Source organism: Pseudogymnoascus destructans (assembly GCF_001641265.1).
Source record: "Pseudogymnoascus destructans isolate 20631-21 unplaced genomic scaffold scaffold_11, whole genome shotgun sequence".
Classification (NCBI taxonomy): domain Eukaryota; kingdom Fungi; phylum Ascomycota; class Leotiomycetes; order Thelebolales; family Thelebolaceae; genus Pseudogymnoascus; species Pseudogymnoascus destructans.
This window is the reverse complement of record NW_020167530.1, coordinates 736,999-749,173: the sequence shown is the minus strand read 5'-3', so window position 1 is coordinate 749,173 and position 12,175 is coordinate 736,999. Positions and strand designations below refer to the sequence as shown.

The 12,175-nt window shown below is 53.7% G+C and overlaps 4 protein-coding genes across 4 annotated transcripts; 3 read left to right on the top strand and 1 right to left on the bottom strand.

The window, feature by feature from the left end:
* Window positions 1–1,552: 1,552 nt before the first annotated feature.
* Window positions 1,553–3,039, top strand: CCP1 (heme peroxidase; the record flags this gene model as incomplete). Its single annotated transcript, XM_024468686.1, has 2 exons — window positions 1,553–2,321; window positions 2,456–3,039. Exons 1-2 carry the CDS (start codon window positions 1,814–1,816, stop codon window positions 3,037–3,039), a joined length of 1,092 nt encoding a protein of 363 aa, XP_024323923.1. The 5' UTR covers window positions 1,553–1,813.
* Window positions 3,040–4,817: 1,778 nt separating this feature from the next.
* On the top strand, window positions 4,818–7,054 carry VC83_05060 (uncharacterized protein). The gene is made up of 2 exons (XM_024468685.1): window positions 4,818–5,189; window positions 5,252–7,054. Exons 1-2 carry the CDS (start codon window positions 4,994–4,996, stop codon window positions 6,730–6,732), a joined length of 1,677 nt encoding a protein of 558 aa, XP_024323922.1. The 5' UTR covers window positions 4,818–4,993; the 3' UTR covers window positions 6,733–7,054.
* Window positions 7,055–8,427: 1,373 nt separating this feature from the next.
* On the bottom strand, window positions 8,428–10,099 carry VC83_05059 (uncharacterized protein; the record flags this gene model as incomplete). The annotated part of the gene is made up of 1 exon (XM_024468684.1): window positions 8,428–10,099. The coding sequence occupies exon 1, from the start codon at window positions 9,475–9,477 to the stop codon at window positions 8,428–8,430; it is 1,050 nt and encodes a 349-aa protein (XP_024323752.1). The 5' UTR covers window positions 9,478–10,099.
* Window positions 10,100–10,321: 222 nt separating this feature from the next.
* On the top strand, window positions 10,322–12,171 carry MNN9 (Golgi mannosyltransferase complex subunit). Its single transcript, XM_024468683.1, has 3 exons — window positions 10,322–10,487; window positions 10,625–11,765; window positions 11,828–12,171. Exons 2-3 carry the CDS (start codon window positions 10,668–10,670, stop codon window positions 11,846–11,848), a joined length of 1,119 nt encoding a protein of 372 aa, XP_024323753.1. The 5' UTR covers window positions 10,322–10,487; window positions 10,625–10,667; the 3' UTR covers window positions 11,849–12,171.
* The last annotated feature ends 4 nt before the right edge of the window (window positions 12,172–12,175 follow it).

Sequence of the window (12,175 nt, the reverse complement as noted above, 5' to 3'; positions counted from 1 at the left end):
ATGTCTACTTATATAGTAGCGTTATACCTAGTAGACTCTAAGGAACTCACTTAAGTCCTAGAGTCCTAGAATGTCATACTGACATTCGTTGCACTCAGTTTGCTATCAAACTCAAGAGCAAACTTGGAAATCTCCTCCTCAAACCTACAAGTCACTATACATATTTTGGCTTATCACACCAACAACAAGAGCAATATGTAATGGTGGGTGCACCAGATGTGAGAATCTAGCCACCCAAGGAAGGGATGAATTTACTAAGACAACACACTGTCTTAGAAAACAGAGCCAAAGGGTCGTAGCTTAGACTATTCCACAACGCAGCAATCAGGTGTGTGATGTAGTGAAGTGGTTCAGACAAGTTGCAACAAATGTTGAGTCTGGGAACTCAGGGGTAAGTCAGAGGTTAACACCTCACTGACTTTTCAGAAACAAGGAGTAACAAGATGAATGCTTGGAAGCTTGGAAAAGACGTGGAAGTATGTGATAGTCGATTTACTGTATTGTCTGCTTGCCCTTTCTTAAGGAAAGGGCAATCCTATTTATGCTAAAGGAGTGTAGTTCTCTCATTTTCCAAGACTTTCCATGATTACCAGGCTTGGTAACTGTAGTCGACGTAAGAGAATCCCATAGAACCATCTCTTAGGTTCGTAGCCTATAGGAAGTAAAAGGAGGTCCAAGGTCAGAGTACCCCTATAGACAAATTATGTCATAGACAAATTATGTCATAACTTAACCAATCTTGTGGGTAACTAAAGAGCGATGACATGTAATGAATCATAGAGGTTCGTAGGAGCTTTTAGAGCTATCGTTCATGCTCCTAGGCCTCTAGTTGGTAGAGATATGTCATGTGGTAGTATGAGTGATGTCATGTAATGAATCATAGAGGGTTGTAGAGATATGCTATGTGGTAATATCGGCCCAGTAACTAAGGAGCGATGACGTGTAATGAATCATAGATGGTTGTAGCAATCGTTGAGTAGTATTGCTCTTGTTGTTGGTGTGATAAGCCAAAATATGTATAGTGACTTGTAGGTTTGAGGAGGAGATTTCCAAGTTTGCTCTTGAGTTTGATAGCAACTGAGTGCAACGAATGTCAGTATGACATCTAGCTGTACTCTACCGCTCTATGGCCCGTTATAGAGCTGAAAGAGTATAGTAAGTTGCTAGATCTCACTCATCAAGAACCTATTTATATATAATACAGGCAGAATCACAGGCGGATCACCATATGTACCTATATACGACGACATCTCGGGCTTCAAATTATCATATATTATGCTATATACGGCAGCTAACTACTCTAGGCTAAAGCTACACCACATCGCAGCTGCTACACTCGCGAGTGTAGCAGCTGCTGAAGTGGCCTAATGCCGAGGTAAACGCGAAAGAAAACCCAAGACCACGTCGAAGCCCTTGGCACGGATTGTGTAATTTCGCAGCTTCTGATTCGTCCCCGGGGAGCAGCGTGGGTTTTACACAAGCCAGCTAAGCCGTTCGTTCGCGTTCCATCGCGGACCTTTGTAAGGCGCGCCACGTAATTGGGTGGGTTTGGGGGGGACTCCCAGCTGTGTTTCGGCGGGCGCGGAGAGAGCCGGACTGCGTAAGCCGGAACTTCGTTTCGCTGGCTTTTCCAAACCTTCATCTACAACTTTTGTACATCTGTCAGATCGTGACATCTTTTCTTTCACTCTGTGTGGTCTCTGTGTGTTTTCTTGATATAGTTGATTGAAGGGATTGATACTCTTCTTCTTCTTCTACTTTACTTCACCTTACTCTATTTGAGCTCTCGTCGAGAAAAAAGTTTACCGCCAAAATGGCCTCAACAACCACCCGCACCTTCGCCCGCGCTGCCCTCCGCTCAACCCCAGCTCGCAGCGCCGTCTACGCCCTCCCCCGCCAGGCATTCCGCCAGCAGTCCCGCCGCGGCTACTCGTCCGAGGGCAGCTCCGCGCCCAAGGCCTCAGGTGGCTCTGCGCTCTACTGGCTCGGTGGTCTCCTCGGTGCCGCCGGCGCCGGGTACTACGTCTACGGCCAGCAGAACGGCTTCTCTGCCGCGGCCAAGGGCCCGTTCCAGCCTACCTTTGAGGACTACCAGAAGGTCTACAATGAGATCGCGGCGAGGTTGGAGGAGAAGGATGATTATGATGATGGGTCGTATGGACCTGTGCTCCTGAGACTGGCGTGGCATGCGTCGGGAACTTACGATGCTGAGACGAAGACGGGAGGAAGCAATGGAGCGACAATGAGGTTCCAGCCTGAGGGAGACCATGGTGCGAATGCGGGATTGAAGGCTGCGAGAGATTTCTTGGAGCCCGTTAAGGGTATGTCTAGTTCCCCTATGCTTCCCCTTCCCTCCCTCTATAAAACAGCATTCCTACTTTTGGAAGGGAACATACCTTCATTGGAACACCACGCATTGGCAACGAACCTTTGAACACAGCTAACACCCCCCCAGAGAAGTTCCCCTGGATCACCTACTCCGACCTCTGGATCCTCGCCGGCGTAACCGCCATCCAAGAAATGCAAGGCCCCACCATCCCCTACCGCCCCGGCCGCACCGACAAAGACGTCGCCGCCTGCACCCCCGACGGCCGCCTCCCCGACGCCACCCAAGGCGGCAAGCACCTCCGCAACATCTTCGGCCGCATGGGCTTCAACGACCAAGAAATCGTCGCCCTCTCCGGCGCCCACGCCCTGGGCCGCTGCCACACCGACCGGTCCGGCTTTGAGGGACCCTGGACCTTCAGCCCGACGGTGCTGACGAACGACTTCTACACGCTGCTGCTGGAGCAGACGTGGCAGTGGAAGAAGTGGAAGGGACCGGCGCAGTATGAAGATAAGGCGACGAAGACGCTGATGATGCTGCCGACGGATTATGTGTTGATTAAGGATAAGGGGTTCAGGCCGTGGGTGGAGAAGTATGCGAAGGATAATGATTTGTTCTTCAAGGATTTCGCGGCGGTCGTGACGAGGCTGTTTGAGTTGGGTGTGCCGTTTAAGGAGGATACGCCGAAGTATGAGTTCAAGCCCACGGCTTAGGTTGCTTTGGTGCGTTTGGGGGGGGAGGGATAGAGCGGTGGGGGAATGTTGTAATGGCAGTTGGGTGGTGGTCGAGATCACGCCAGGAAAGGAGCCAGGCAAAGAAATTGTCCAACTCCAGTGTCTCGTCGCCAGCGACTCTCCCTTTGGCACGGCACAGCACGGCACTCCACAGTCGAGTGCGGTACCGAAGCGGGATTCGCGGCCTTGATAGATTGTACTCTGTATCGATTGTGTTTGTTTACCTACTACTATTTAAGATTATCCCCGAACCTGCCTTGCCTCCTATCAGTGCCTGTCTACTTTCCGTGCTACCTACGGAAGGCATCCGGATTAGGACGAAGGGGAGAGTAGGATTGGGAGATGGCAGAGGGGGATCGGCAGAGGACGATTTTGTTTTGGGAGTGGCAGTTTATTGGCACGGGCTTTTGAGCAATAGAGTATGTGAGAGGTGTGATGATGGGAGATGATGGGAGATGATGGGAGATGATGGGAGATGATGGGAGATGATGGGAGATGATGGGAGATGATGGGAGATGATGGGAGATGGCAGGCAGGCTATAACAAGTAAAGCAAGAGCAAGCAAGGCACATGTCTATTCAGTCTTTGTTGGTGGTCATACCCCTGTTGTTGTTGTTTGTACAGTACATCCCCTTTGTCCTTTGTACCCCATTCGTCCTTTACCCCCTCGTACCAACCAACCCACACCCACCCACCTGAACACATACGGGTCCTGCAAGGTACAGCACATGTACGGAGGTATGTACGGAGTACATCCACCATCGCGAGACAAGGCCAAACTCACACAGAGACGGACAAGACACAGTCGCGTACACCTTGCAGCTCACACAGAGACACACCAGAACATGGCACTGCACAGGGCACAGGGTGCATGGCACAGGGCACAGGCACACTGCACCCTGCGTCCGAATATAAACCCCTCCCCCGTCCCATCTTCCAAATCCCACGACCGTACGACCGAAGCCCATACGGACGCGCGCGAACACTACCACCACCACCACCACCACCACCACCACCACCATCCCCCTCCCCCTCCCCCTCCCATGCATCCCCATCCCTCCCATGCCAATCCCCATTGGTCCCCCTCCCCTCCCATGCCAGTCCCAATTGGTCCCCCTCCCCCCCATGCCAGTCCCCATTGGTCCCCCTCCCCTCCCCATCGTGATCATCTAATCTCCCACATCCCCAATCCAACATAGCGCGCTGTCACCCCTGGCATGGCCCGTAGCGCTAGGGCGGCTAGTCAGGAACACGGACAGGGATGGGGATTAGCAGGGTACTGGGCAGAGACACGGTACTGAGCAGAGACAGGGTACTGAGCAGAGACACGGTACTGAGCAGAGACAGGGTACTGAGCAGAGACAGGGTGCTGAACAGGACGCACCCAGCAGGGTTGATGGTGACTTGGGCATACTCGAGTACTTGGGGGTGCTGCTACCTCTCTCTACCTGTACGGAGTACTGATGCATCACACCCAGTTGGATTGCACCCAACACCCCACGAGATTATGGGCCAGGGGGTGACTTGAGCGGTTGCAGGGGGGGCTTGAGCGGTTGCAGGGGGAACTGGCTTGAGCGGTTGTTAGATCTGGGCTGATGCTGGAAAGAAGATGACTGGCCCTACAATCTACGGAGGTAAGTTACTCCATGTCTCCACGTCTCCATGTCTCTCATCCCCCCTGTCCATACCCCCCCCCCTTCCCTCCCATTCTTGGCGAGCCATTTCAATCAAAATCCTTTCCTTCCCACCACCACACACACATCCCTTCCTCTTCCTCTTCCTCTTTCTCTTCCCTCTCTCTCCATCCTCAATCTTCAAATAACCACCGCTTCACTCTTTCAGCGGGCATTCCTTTCTTTCGGCGTACAGTGTAACGACAATATCCCCTACGAATATTACCTTCACTCTTATCGTATTACGAATCCTCTTCAACATGAAGGGAAGCTTCTTCGCTGTTGCCGCAGCTTTCGCTGTCGGCGCCAGCGCGGCCAACCACCACGCCCACGGTGCCTTCCACAAGAGAGGAATGGCCCCATCCGGCGTTGCCGGCGTTGCCGTCGGCACCGCAGGTGCTGTTGAGTCGTGCGGCTGCACCACCCGCTGGGAGACCGTCACCGGCGAGCCAACCCGTATGTCAACACCTCGTCCTGATCTGCTTCCAGATAGATCCATCCTAACTCCTCATTCCTAGTCCACAACCCGCCGCCAACCTCCACCAAGGTGACCAGCAGCAGCAGCGTCGTCCCCGTCCCCACCAGCACTGAGGCGCCCGTCGTCCCCGTTGTGACCGTCCCAGTTATTCCGCTCCCAACCCCATCCCCCACCACCCTGCAGCCAGGAACCCACACCATCCCCGCCACGACCATCACTGTGACTGACGAGACCACTGTCTGCGCCGCCACCTCCACCAAGGTCCCAGCGGGCACCCACACCTACGGCGGTGTCACCACCGTTGTCGTGACTGCCACCACCGTCACCTGCCCGGTCGCCACCGTCAGCACCTCCAACGGCGTCACCACCTCCATCATCGTCGAGACCACCTACGTCTGCCCATCCGCCGGCACGTACACGATCGCCCCCTCGACCACCACCGTGACCGACTCCACCATCTTCGTCTACCCAACCCCCACCACCGTGGTCCCAGGTACCTACACCCACCCAGCCATCACCACCACCATCACCGAGACCGACTACGTCGTCTACTGCCCATACACCTCGTCGGCTGCCGAGCTCCCAGTCCCAACCTCCACCTCGCCCGCCCCAGTCCAGACCACCGCGGCGGCCGTGCCTTCCAAGCCCGTCGTTAACAAGGGCGGTCTCGGCACCGACGGTGACCAGTGGGCCATCACCTACACTCCTTACGACCAGGCCGGTGCTTGCAAGGGCGCCTCCGCTGTCCTCGCGGACCTTAAGGACATCGCATCCAAGGGCTTCACCGCTGTCCGCCTCTACTCCGCCGACAAGACTGACTGCAACGGTCTCGAGAACGTCTCTGTCGGATGCGCCGCCCATGGCCTCCAGCTGATCGTTGGTGTCTACATCAAGGAGACCGGAATCGAGGGCGCCAAGCCGCAAATCACCTCCCTCTCCACCTTCACCCGCTGGGACCTTGTCGTCCTCGTCGTCATCGGTAACGAGTCCATCTTCAACGGTGTCTGCTCTGCCGAGGAGCTCGCTGCCTTCATCATCTCCTCCAAGCAGGTCTTCCGGAACGCCGGCTACACCGGTCCCGTCACCACCACCGAGACCCTGAACGTGCTCCAGCAGCACAAGGGTGCTCTCTGCCAGGCCATGGACGTTGTCGGTGCCAACATCCACCCCTTCTTCAACTCTGCCACCGCCGCCGAGGATGCCGGTATCTTTGTCAAGAGCCAGCTCGACATCGTTGACCAGCTCTGCCCAGGCAAGACCGGTATTAACCTCGAGACCGGATGGCCTTCCGCCGGTATCTGCAACGGTGCCGCCTGCCCCGGCCCATTCAAGCAGGCTGCTGCTATCAAGTCCATCCGCAAGGCTGTTGGTGGAAAGTCCGTCGTCTTCTCTTACCACAACGATGACTGGAAGAACCTTGGCCAGTTCGACTGCGAGCGCAGCTGGGGTATCTCCTCCCTCTTCGACATCGTCGGCGCTGTCGTCGATGGTGTTGTCGATGTCGCTGACTCCGTTGTTTAATAGCGCTTAAGTGATTGAGTGTGTTTTTTCAGTTGGATGGGGTAAGTAAGGTATAGTTGAGATTATGGCTTGTGGGGAGGGTTTTGTAGATGATATTGGATAAGGGAGGATCAGCGGGAGAGTACATATGATGAGAAACATGCGTGGCTACGTTCGGCATGGCATGGAGAAAACCCCTGGGTCTTTAATTAATTCTTCGAGAGAGGGCTCTATATTGTATTGTATTTCTTCGTCGTAATTCTGGGGGTTTGTTGGATATTTTGTTACGCTTCAAAAAACTTGTGGTCCGATGTGATTGTGAGTGAACGGGCAGGTGGTGTGATTGTCTTAATTGTTCCATCGTAAAGAAAGGAGTGATGTTGAGATGTCTGCGTCTAATTTGCGTTGTTACTCTCCCTTAACAAATCGATGGGGAAAGAGCGAAGCATCGTCGCCTTCTGCTCTTTCCTCCTCTGCTCTTTCCTCCTCTGCTCTTTCCTCCTCTGCTCTTTCCTCCCCTGCTCTTTCCTCCCCTGCTCTTTCCTCCCCTGCTCTTTCCTCCCCTGCTCTTTCCTCCTCTGCACCTTCCCCTCCATTATATATACCAAAGCACATGAGATTCTTTCATCCTCAAGAAGTGGACAGCATCCCCACCACTCACTCGACACCAACAGCCGCGTCATCACCACTTAGTCGGTGCGCCTACTTATAGAAAATAAAGGAACGAAGGTATAAACAATACGATGGATGTGTGACGGTTTGATAAGCAACTAATCAAAACCCGGGGGGACGGCTCTTGGCGCTTTTTGCAAGACTGCTTGTTATGTTATGATATTGGGATTCTTCAAAGGAAAATTTCTTCAAAGGAGAATCAGGATATCGGACTATACCTACTGTGTTTCAAACGATCTGAGGCGGATCATACACCTCAGTCGACAATTTACTCCGGGCACCGAATTTCTCTTGCACGATCTAAATGGAGATAACTTGCAGATATGTCTCCCAAAGCGTATAAAGGGATATATGCAGCATTAGGGAGACATTCATGTAGCTAAAATGCTCTCTGTGCAAATGATCTCCGAGTCGCAGAGATGATCAAAAGACTGAGTCGAGGCTCAAGCACGAGGTTACCGCCAAGGATCAGGCAAACCTACAAGTGGGTGTTATGTACTGTGTGGTGAGGGGATAAGATTAAGCATGTGGTTGGTAGTGAGAAATCGCAGCGACAGGAATAAGCAGCGACAGGAATAAGCATGTGGCAGTGAGAAAAACCCCTCCGCAACAAGAATAGCTGCTCGACAGCAAGAAAACTACCTCGAGAAAAGGCACAATCCGAATAACGAGCTTAGAGGGAGGGCGTAGTTGGCGAGTTGGAAAACACTCGGAGAATGATGAGAGTGCGGAAACAAGGACTTCCGGAATCGTAGCAAGAGATGTTTGCGGCGGTTGGGGGGGGGGATGAAAGAGAGAGTTGCAAATGCAGTTCTGTACTGAAATAGGGCGGGCCGTATGCAACAGACGAGCATGGAAGAAAATAATCAACAAACCCAAAGTTTTTCGACTCACCTACCTCCTAACAGTCATCGCACAAGAACATAACAACCACAGCACCTTCAAAGCACAGCAATGTAAAAGACATCAAGTCCATTAAAATCGGCTCCTCAACCCCTAACCCAACATGTCCGATCCCCCCATCCACTCCCCCTATTCCCTCCATCAATCCTCCCAAATCGTCTCCAAATCAATATCCCCCCTCCTCTCCGCCCCACACACACTCCAGCGTTTACTCTTATCCCTCCCAAACCCGGGACTCAGTTTCCTCCCCCTCCCCACCACGGCATCCGATCCCCTCCCCCCATCCTCCTCCCCCTCCACCGCATCCGCCGCCGCCTTGAGCTGCGCGATCCGCTCCGCCTCCAGCGCCGCCTCCTCCGCGTCGGGGGTGTCGGGGATGGTTTCCAGACTCGAGATGCTGGGGCTGCGGGAACGGAGGGAGGAGGGCGTGGTGGGGACGGAGGAGGTGGAGGTGGAGGTGGGGTAGGGGTAGCTGTTGAAGGAGTCGTAGCGCCCGTCGTATCTGCTCGTTGGGTATAAAGGTGATGAAGTGATGGAGGATGGTGATGTAGGGGTTGTGGCGCCGCTGGTGGGGTAGTGTATTGATAAGTTCCTCGAGGGTGATGACGACCGTCTGAGGTGTGGGTTTGAGGTAGATGGTATCAGCCCCGGTGAGCTACCCCTCTCGTACCCCCTCGGCGTCTCCTCCTCCTCTTCCTCCTCCACTTCTTCGGGAATAGCAACACGGTCACTAGTATCGATCATAAGCCCACGATTCGGCAGCGGCGGCGCCACGGGAAACACCTCATCAACCGGCTTTCTCAAAGAGCGATTCCGGTTCGGCGACCCCGCTGGGCTGGACGGCCGCGCAGGTGACCCGATATTGAACCCGACTCTGCTGACGCCCGGCATGGACTTCGCACGCGACATAGGCGGTGTCGGTGTGCTAGCTGCAGAGTGCGAGCGTACATGGCTGCGGGAGTAGGGAGAGATGTTGCGAGGGCGGTAGGCGACGGTAGTTGGGCCCCAGCCGAGGGGGGAGGAGGGCGTGGGGTCGGTGGCGCGGCGGGTGCTGGGGGGTTTTTTGGTCCATGATGGGTTGTTGGAGAAGGGGAGAGTGGGTTGAAAGGTCGGGGCTTCGTGGATGCGGAGGGTTGGGACGGGGGAGGAGCGGAATTCCGACATGCGTTCTGTCTCCGGGACAGGCTCCATGGTGATGTGGTTTATGGGGTTGCTAGCTAGCTGGGGATGGGGTGTTGTCCCGAGAGAGCTGGTGAAAGCATCAGAGAGTGTGTGTCTCAGTCAGTGAGGTCTCTGTGAGGAGTTTGGTGGTGTTTGACGATGGGGATGGATCGAAATGAAGTGGGAGGAGTTGTGTTGAGTAGCCGCGAGGGTTACAACAGCTCGCTCGGGGTAAGAGAGGCTGAGGCTGAACTTCGGTCGCAACGTCGGTCGCAACGTCGGTCGCAACTTCCTTCCCAGTTGTTATGGCGGATTATTAGCGCCTCGCGGTGCAGGAGTTGTCCTTGGCCGCGGTTCTTCGATCTCCGTTGATATGCTCTCTCTTTGTTTGTCTATAGCCGCCGGGCTACGGAAGGGTTTCGGGGATAGTACAATAGGACCCTGGGCCTATTGAATGCATGGCTGAATGAAAAGATGCCACGATGAGGGGAGTTATAGACACGCCGTCTTGCTGTTTCTACAGCATAGTAGTTATATTCATGCGAGGAAGAAATGAAGTTTTTGTCGCATCCGAGGAAGAAGGATCTGACTCGTTGGTTGAGCATCGCCAGCGACCAGTAAGTTAGCCAGTTGGTGGAAGTGAGATGAGGAGGTACTGGCAGCTGAAGTACCGCATCAGCCAATGAGGGTAAGTATATACATGTATTATATGTTGGTACGAAGGTACTCCAGCATCTTAGCGTGTGGGGGTGTAAACGACTAGAGTATCCGTTCCCGTATACCGTATTAATGTCTAATTATATCACGTGATATTCCACCTTAAAGTCCTTATCGCTACCCGTACAAATCTCGGGACAGGACAGACACTTAATGAATTGAATACTTTTGTGCAATCTATATCCCGCTCTCTTATTCCCCCCCCCCCCTTGTTATACAGATTCTTATATCGGATATATTTTATCCTGCATCTCTCATAAACAATTATATTGTCCTGGCTGTGCTTGTGGTGTGGTGACAACCCCCCTGGCTGGGGACGTCTGGTATGTACTACTCGTACTCGTCCGCTGGCGTCTGGCTTCAATCTTCCTCCCCGAATCCCCCAAAAGGCCATTTTGCGCTCAGCTCAATCCACCATCACTGAGTACTCTCGGGCTGACACATGTTCAATGAATTGCAGATGACTAGACGGCTGACGTAGGACACACCACGTTCACGACGCCATGCGCTCTCTTCGTTTTCGACGCGTCAGTCCGCTGCCGACTCTGTTAGGGGCCGTTTTTTTAATAGGCATCATCGTTTTCCTCCTATCTCCCTCCGCCCACGATTCCGCATCATATAACCTCCGAAAAGCAAGCGCTGCGTCGAACCCCCTCTCACCGCCCACCTCGCCCTTCCGCAAGTCGGCCGGCAGCAAGAATGGAAAACGTATCCCTCCGCCCGTCATTCGTTACCAGCTCAACAATGTCACGACGACGAGCACCCCGATAGAGAACCGCGAGACTATCCTCATCCTCACCCCGCTGGCCCGCTTCTACCAGGGCTACTGGGACAACCTGCTCAAGCTGAGCTACCCACACGAGCTCATCACCCTCGGATTCATCATCCCAAAGAACCATGATGGCAACGCTGCCACGGCTGCGTTACAAGAACAGATCACAAAGACGCAGACCGTCGGGCCAGAATCGAAGCGCTTTGCATCAATCATCATTGAGCGCCAAGACTTCCCACCACCATTGGCATCGCAAGATGAATCTGAGCGGCACAAGATGGAGAATCAGAAGGTCCGCCGGGCAGCTATGAGCAGGGCGAGAAACTCTCTCCTCTTCACCACCCTTGGCCCGTCCACCTCATGGGTCCTCTGGCTGGATGCAGATATCATTGAGACACCACCATCTCTGATCCAAGACCTTGCGTTACACGACAAGCCGATCATCGTACCCAACTGCTTCCAGCGCTTCATCAACCCCGACACCAAGAAGCTCGATGAGCGCCCCTACGACTACAACTCTTGGCAAGACAGCGAAACTGCGCAGAAGCTTGCCGCACAAATGGGCCCAGACGATATTCTACTTGAGGGGTACGCTGAGATGCCAACATACAGAACGTTGATGGCCCGTCTATACGAACAGGGGGGGGATATTAAGACGGAGATGGAACTTGACGGAGTAGGAGGCACGGCGTTGTTAGTGAAGGCGGACGTGCATAGAGATGGTGCTATGTTCCCGCCATTCGCATTTTACCACTTGATTGAGACGGAGGGGTTTGCGAAGATGGCCAGGCGATTGGGCTGGTTGTCTTATGGATTGCCAAATTATAAGGTTCGTTCCCCCACGCCGTTCCTCCCCAATTCTTCCGATTTGTGTCTAACAGAGCCCCCTAGATTTATCACTACAACGAGTAAGGCAGTCGGGGACGCCTACGACCCTATTGATAGAGAAAAGAGAAGAAGGCGCTGAAGCCACGGGGTAATTGCGTTGGATTTTCTCCCCGCGTTTCTGTGTGCATGACATGGCATCCTCTGGGAGGCATACATATATGGCTTACGGAGGCAGCCAACGATGACGGAGCTTGCATTTGTATTGTACATCATAGACTGGGATTGCATCTCAGGGGCTGCATGTGGGGGGTGGCACGCTCTACATGTACAAAAAATGAATTGAATTTACTGTTTAGATTTTCCACGTGTCAAGATCTACTATTGCTAATATACATGCATTATGGCGCAACT

Excerpts from the sequence above, each read along its gene's own strand:
- MNN9 (XM_024468683.1), top strand. The coding sequence starts at position 10,668 with ATGCGCTCTCTTCGTTTTCGACGCGTCAGTCCGCTGCCGACTCTGTTA. Across the intron at positions 11,766-11,827 it reads ATGGATTGCCAAATTATAAG|ATTTATCACTACAACGAGTA; the intron begins GTTCGTTCCCCC and ends AGAGCCCCCTAG.
- VC83_05060 (XM_024468685.1), top strand. The coding sequence starts at position 4,994 with ATGAAGGGAAGCTTCTTCGCTGTTGCCGCAGCTTTCGCTGTCGGCGCC. Across the intron at positions 5,190-5,251 it reads CGTCACCGGCGAGCCAACCC|TCCACAACCCGCCGCCAACC; the intron begins GTATGTCAACAC and ends CCTCATTCCTAG.